Genomic DNA, 7,103 nt, shown 5'->3' with positions numbered 1-7,103 from the left:
AAATATAAGGGTGGGTCTGGGTGGGATTCTATTCGGAGGGTTGGTATGAGCTTAATGGGCAGAATGGCCCGCTTCCACACTGTGAGGATTCAGTGATTGAGTAAATTTAAGGAGGTAGACAGATTATTAATCAGTATAGAGTTGAACGGTTATGGAGAGCGGGCAGGAAAATGGAATTGAGGTTGAGATGAGATCAGCCATGGATTGTGTTAAATAGCTCTCTAACAATTTCTGTTTTCACATCCTCTCTACATTTACTTGGTCAAACCCCTTTAGCATATTATACACCTCAATGAGATCTCCTCTCATTATTTTAAATTCCAAAGTTAAAAATCACACAACACCAGATTAGAGTCCAACAGGTTTATTTGGAAGCACTAGCTTTCAGAGCACTGCTCCTTCATCAGATAACTGCCTGATGAAGGAGCAGCGCTCCGAAAGCTAGTGCTTCCAAATAAACCTGTTGGACCATAACCTGGTGCTGTGTGATTTTTAACTTTGTCCACCCTAGTCCAACACCGGCATCTCCAGATCATTCTAAGCTTCAGGCAGTATTAGGTCTTAATTACTCCATCTCTATTCACAAGACAAACCCCATACCTTTGGAATGGATGGGACTGAACTGTCTACTCCTGGTCCTAGCTCTAATTTTTTTCTCTGTAAGAGGTTTCTCACTTCATACCTTAAGGGTTCCCTCTAGTGGGATCTTTGATAAAAAAAAACACAGATGAGTTGCTGAAATCTCCTCTCTACACCATGGCTGACACTACTCCAGTCCGGAATAACCACGTCTTTGATGAGGAGGCAGTGGAGAGAGTTCTGTCTGCAGGGATCCCAGGGTTTCCTCAAGACCCGGGGCAACCTTTCACCGTCAGACAGTACAGGTAACACTCAGAATTCAGGGTCAGGCGGTTACCATTTCATTGCTGTGTGTGGCCCGGGTTTGCAGTGGCCCAGAGTCGAGAGCGCAGGAGTGATCTGTTCTGTGACCAGTGAAAGATCCCAGGGTCTCTCTGAGATCCCAGGGGTCTCTCCAGTCTCAGGAACTGCAGAACCAAAGTGAGATTTTGGGAAAAACCCTCATTGACCCCAGAGCTTCACTCTCTGCTGCTGCTGCAAACAATGGAGATTTTAAGAAATCGGAGGAACAATATGCCAATTTACTAAAATCTAGAGTCGTTGATTCCCTGGTTGTGGCAGGGAGAGGATAAAGCAACAACATGTTGCTCCAACATATTCAAATGTTTACAAGGCAGGAATGTAGCAAAGCCTGGCTACATTTGGAAGGTTGATCACGTGACACGGTCACGTGACACACAGGTATTCGCAATTTAAAGGTCAACAGAAGTTTTTAACATGAATTCTGTTTTTCAGTTCTATAACTAGATTAGTGAATCCCAGTGCTAAATTTGTTTTGAAAATGTTTTATTAGTTTGTGTCAGTACTGTGCTTCTATAGAGGCTGCTTGCCTCACAAATTCATGTACTACCAACAATTACTAACTTTCAACATCTGACATGAAAGTTTGTTCTTGCTGGTTGACAGTTTGGAGGGATATAGGCTGGGTGCTGGCAGGTGGGACTAGATTGGGTTGAGATATCTGGTCGGTATGGACAAATTGGACAAAGGGTCTGTTTCTGTGCTGTACACCTCTATGACTATCTGATAGACAGATATTTTATATGGTACCTATTGTATTCCAACTTTCATACAATCAATTTATGAACGTACTCAGGAAGCGAATCTGTTTGTAATCTGTGGAATGTCTGTAGTCACTTGTTATTTCAAACAGAGGGAACAACCAGTAATACTGGGAAATGAATGTACTGGTCATACTGGAGCATTGTGCCCGAAACGTCGATTTTACTGCTCTTCGGATGCTGCCTGAACTGCTGTGCTCTTCCAGCACCACTAATTCAAAATCTGGTTTCCAGCATCTGCAGTCATTGTTTTTACCCACTGTTCTGACATATCCAAGTTGTATGCATCAGTCACAAGTTTTACTGTTTCCACCTCCCCCCGGCAGTTCTGTGATTTAAAAGTTATGTTTGAATGAAGAACCACCCACCTTATTCATGATTGCATTTTTCTGTACAAAAAGGTTAGTTTGCCAAAGACACACCTGTTCAGCTTTGTTGTAATGTTTCCATGTATTTTGTTATGGTCTATGGCTGTGTATTGGTTACATCCAGTGATTTGATGGAATCAGCAAATTTGGAAAATGTGCTTCCAGTGCCCCAGCCTAAATGGCTAAGATGGATGAAGGGCTGGAGGATGGACATTTGAGTATGTCAACAACAACTTACATTGATATAGTGTTTTTATGTAGTAAAACACTCCATGTTCCCTTGGAGATTCAAAGTTAACCAAGCTTCCGCAATGTAACATTTAATTTATTGTTACTTTATTAATTTGACATTAATTCAGCTTTCAAATGTCCTGCAGCAGGTTTGACACTATTCTGTGGCTGCAAAACGTGGGAATAGAGGTGGCATGAAATTTAATGACCACTGGCAGTTCAGGATCAGGGTTTTCTCCAGAGTTTTTCATGTTATGTTGATCTATAATACATAATGTGAATAATTGTGGAACAAAGCCTCCAGCAGATAGCGAGTTCAAGCAGCTAAACAGAACCTCTCTAAAGGAAAGGATGCCTTTGTAAGAAAGAGACTTTACAGAGGGAAAGTCACTTCAATAATTTACTCAACAAGATATGAACTACACATGTTTAGTCGGTTCTGATATAACGTGATAATTCCATTTTCATGCGATTTCACATTAAGAAAATCATGCAATAGCCACGCCATTTACACTAATGTGGCCAGAATTGTATTATAGCCAATACAGGTAAAGAAAGTTCACATTCTACAAACAACAGTCTAAATTCTTCAATTGCGTTGAAAAAAGTGTTCGAGCAGAACTGATTTTAATTTGTTTTTCAACTTAAATGTTGTTTTCCCAATATATTTGTAGCGCCCTGATGGAATAAAATAATCCTGCCTCATGGTCTTTGGGCCGTCTGTGTACTGAAATCTTGTTAAAATTACTGAACGTTCCAATGCTGTTTTATTGCTGGTTTGCTTTTGTTGGCATCTGATGTAGATGATATTGGAACATAACAGTGTGAAGAGAGCAGGCTGTATGGCATTCTCAGACCGGTCTTTGATGTCAAATGAGCTTCATGGATCCCATCATGGTTGGACGTTCCACTGCACCATTCCTTAAATAGTGTTAAACAGCCAACTTTAAAATTATCGGTAGCATGTTTTTAAAACAAGTCAAACACAAGATGATGTTCTAGCCATCATTTCCCTGGTCCTTTGAAACAAATGCAAAGATAATCAGGGGCTAGTGAACTCCCAGATAATAAACTCTGTATTTAATGGCAGGTATGTGCTAATTTCACTCAGTGGTGTCAGGTGTTACTCTATAAGACCACTCAGGATCAGAATGTTACAGGTTCAAGTGGCAAATAATCCATGCTAATACTCCCTGAACTGCACCGAGGGAGTATTTTAGATGAAATGTCAGTTGCTTTCTCAGGCCACTGTCAAACACTTTATTGAAGAGTTGCTATTGGGGTTTCTCTGGTGTCCTGGCCAGTATTGATCCCTTGACCTTTATTACTAATATAGTGTTGCATATTGGGGTAAACTCTCCTGCTTAATTTAAAAACCAGCAGCACAGAAAAGATTTATCCCTTGCAGTAATCTGTGAAAATTCAATAGTCCAAGAACTAGTTAAGTAAAAATTAACAACTTTATTTCTTAAAATTTAATAGAGAATAATTAACTAACAACTATTTACAATTCTTTACTCTAACCTATCTTTAACCTCCCTTCTATAATACTAGTCTGATAAAACTCATGATTACAATTTACAAAACAAAACTTCTTGTCTCAAAACCAGGCAGTTTTCAGTTTTCTCTGTATTCCTGTCTTCTTTTCTTCTTGCGGATTCTGCTTCAGAAGTTACTGTTTGATAAAGGTACCTTTAAGAGAGCTATTTTCTGGGCAGCGTGCAGATGTTGTTGGCTTGGCAGTTCTCCTCCCAACTGTTCGATTTTTCCCGGACTTTTACCCCCAAATCATCGGATTGTGTCATTGGCTTTTAAGATTGTCAATATACTAAATTCAAACTGGATTAGAGTTTGGTACTTTTCAGGGTATAATTTAAACTGATTGGCCTAATTTGAATCTGTTTTGTCGTCTCCAGGCAACCAGCTAATTGAGTTGTTTGACCAAATGTTACATTATATTTCTTTTCAGAACACTTGATTCTGTCAGGTAGTTGTGTTGCTTTTAACTCTCTCAAAAGTACAGTAACACCCACATAACAATTGCATCAGAAATTCCAACAACCAGGATAATTGTTTCTGCAGGGTAGGGCAGAGTTGCAACCATGTGGAAATCCCAAATCTGGAAATTGTCCAGGAAATTACCAGTCATCTGGAATTGGAAAATTGGGAATGTTTAGTCTCAAAGGTCTAGCAATTACCCAGACAAAGTTACTGAATTATAAACATTCTCTAGCTCCTGGGTAACTAGTAAATTGAACACTCAACTCCCCCCTGACATGGAGAAAGTGATGACTGCAGGTGCTGGGGAGATCATCGTCGAAGAGTATGGTGCTGGGAAGCACAGCAGGTCAGGCAGCATCTGAGGAGCAGGAGAATCGATTTTTCGAGCATAAGCTCTTCATCTAGAATGATCATTTTAAGCACCACACTTTTTGATTCCCCAATGTGGGAGTTGACACCCTCCCTGACCCTGCAGTAATAGACCTGGCCTCTTGACCTACCCTTTGCTGTCACCCTACACCCGCACTTACCTTACGTGTTCACTGATTCTAAGTAGTGTAGCTGTTGAAGTGGCTTGAGAATATTTAAACGGAAGGATATGGCCTGTTTGTTGGTGTGCAAAAGGTTACGGTTTCTACAGTTCCTTGGCTCTGCTAGTTGCGATATTTCCTGGATTGGTCTCCACAGGTTTGTTAAGGCAGCTGAACAAATTACACTTTTGTCCCAGGTTGGAAAATTTAGAGTGTTATCCAGTACCTATATCATTGCTGACTATGGGAGCGCACTGTGCACAGATTGGCTGCTGTGTTTTCTGCATTACACATGAGAAGCGCTTCATTAGCTGTACGACATTTTGAGATATTGTTATGCAAGCATGTCTTCTTTTACCCTGGAAGGAATAGTTTGTTGAAAACACACAATTAAAATCAGTCAGATTGACTGTCAGAACTTCAAATTGTGAAATTTGAACAACAACTTCTTGAATTCATCTCACTTTTTTCAGATCAATAGGTGTGCTCACGGGTACCTGCATAGGTCCCAGTAATGCCTGTCTCTTTTGGGGGTACGTGGAACATTCCTACTTCGAGTTCCTTCCTGCAACTCTTTTTCCAGTTCATTGAGGTTATCATCGACGCTGTTTCCCTCACTCGTCTGGAATTGGAAAAATGTGTTCATTTTGCTTCCCTGCACTTTCCTTCACCTGGTCCATTTCTAACTCCTTACCCTCACCTCCGCCTTCCTCGACATCTGTTTCCACTTCTGGGGAAAGGCTGGCCACCGATATCTGCTATAAGCCCATTGACTCCCATGGTTTTCTGCTCAAGGGACAATGCAGCCTTCAGAACTCAATGTTAGGGTCTGAGCACCTTTGCCCATGTCCTTTCCCCAGCCCCACACCCCAGAACCTGTCATCACAGATTTCCGTCAGCACAGCCAACCCATTTCCATTCACTTATGGTCCCCATGGGTTCTCTTTCCCCTGGGTTACCATTAACTATTGCTTGCTTGTCTTTCTCTCCCTCTGAGCTCTATCTTCATTATCCTCCCACTCCTTTATACCCTCCATCCCCTTTCCTCAGTACACTGCTAGTTCTGATGAAGCATCACTAGACCCGAAACATGGACTGTGCTTTTTCTCCACAGATGCTGCCAGACCTGCTGAATTTCTCCAGCAATTTTGGTTCTTGGCTCAAATAGTCAGACATTGCTTAAGTACTTTGACAATTGGAGACAATGAGAGAAACATTTCATTGTCACAAAATTAATTGTCACCTCCCCCCCGCCCCACCCAATACCATTGTAGATTAGATTACTCACAGTGTGGAAACAGGCCCTTCGGCCCAACAAGTCCACACTGACCCGCCGAAGTGCACCCACTCAGACCCATTCCCCTATGTTTACCCCTGCACCTAACACTACGGGCAATTTAGCATGGCCAATTCACCTGACCCGCACATCTTTGAACTGTGGGAGGAAACTGGAGCAAACCCACACAGACATGGGGAGGATGTGCAAACTCCACACAGGCAGTTGCCTGAGGCAGGAATTGAACCCGGGTCTCTGGTGCAGTGAGGCAGCAGTGCTAACCACTGTGCCACCGTGCCGCCCGCAAATTAAAAACAAATTAAAAATGATAAATTAAAAACCTCCAGACTGGAGTAATGTATGTGTTCCTAATATTAGTTCCTGTTGTGTTCTGCGCTAGATGGGGACAGTCCAACCCAACATTCCGTTTACAGAAGGGAGACAAAGAGTATGTGCTGAGGAAGAGACCCCCTGGGACACTCCTGAAAGGAGCACATCAGGTACAGCAATGAAGGGAAACGGAAAAACTGGGCTTTCTGAACGGGATGTTCACTCTTGCTTTGCACTGTGATCATTAGAAAAAGATACTGATAGTACTTACAATGATCACAGTCTTGTCACAGGAACTCAAGTACTGCCGTTAACTCTGGTTTAAGACAATGCAAGTGATTTTAATCTGAGAAAGGGGATAAAAAGATGGTGGTGCTATCCAAGTGCCAACTGTGACCGGGCACTGGTTGGTATCAGCCTTCCTTATTTGTCAGCTGAAGCTCAATTACATTGAATTGAATTGAATTGAATTTATTGTCATGTACCGAAGCACCATGAAAAGCTTTGTCTTGCAAGCGACACGGGCAGATCCCAGAGTTAAGTAGCATGGATAAGTAAGTAATAGATAAACAGCGGCAAAAACAAAAACACAGGTACAGGCCAATGTTAAGAGTTTTTGAGTCCAGTCAATATTCTAACAACAGTAGGGTAGAAACTGTTGCGAAAT

At 41.7% G+C, this 7,103-nt stretch overlaps 1 protein-coding gene across 1 annotated transcript in view; it reads left to right on the top strand.

The window, feature by feature from the left end:
• Positions 1-731: 731 nt before the first annotated feature.
• The window catches only part of acad11 (acyl-CoA dehydrogenase family, member 11), a 157,445-nt gene continuing 151,073 nt past the window's right edge, over positions 732-7,103 (top strand). Inside the window, exons 1-2 of the mRNA XM_087978495.1 lie at positions 732-884; positions 6,507-6,606. Coding sequence (XP_087834621.1) covers positions 757-884; positions 6,507-6,606 — 228 coding nt within the window. The 5' untranslated portion in view covers positions 732-756. The remainder of the gene's footprint in view (positions 885-6,506; positions 6,607-7,103) is intronic.

The sequence above is a fragment of the Chiloscyllium plagiosum genome, unplaced genomic scaffold (assembly GCF_037043375.1).
Source record: "Chiloscyllium plagiosum isolate Xiang-an unplaced genomic scaffold, Cpla_swu_hap1 HiC_scaffold_34, whole genome shotgun sequence".
In the NCBI taxonomy this organism is placed as follows: Eukaryota; Metazoa; Chordata; class Chondrichthyes; order Orectolobiformes; family Hemiscylliidae; genus Chiloscyllium; species Chiloscyllium plagiosum.
The sequence above is the reverse complement of the archived record's forward strand: the minus strand, read 5'-3'. Positions and strand labels throughout refer to the sequence as shown.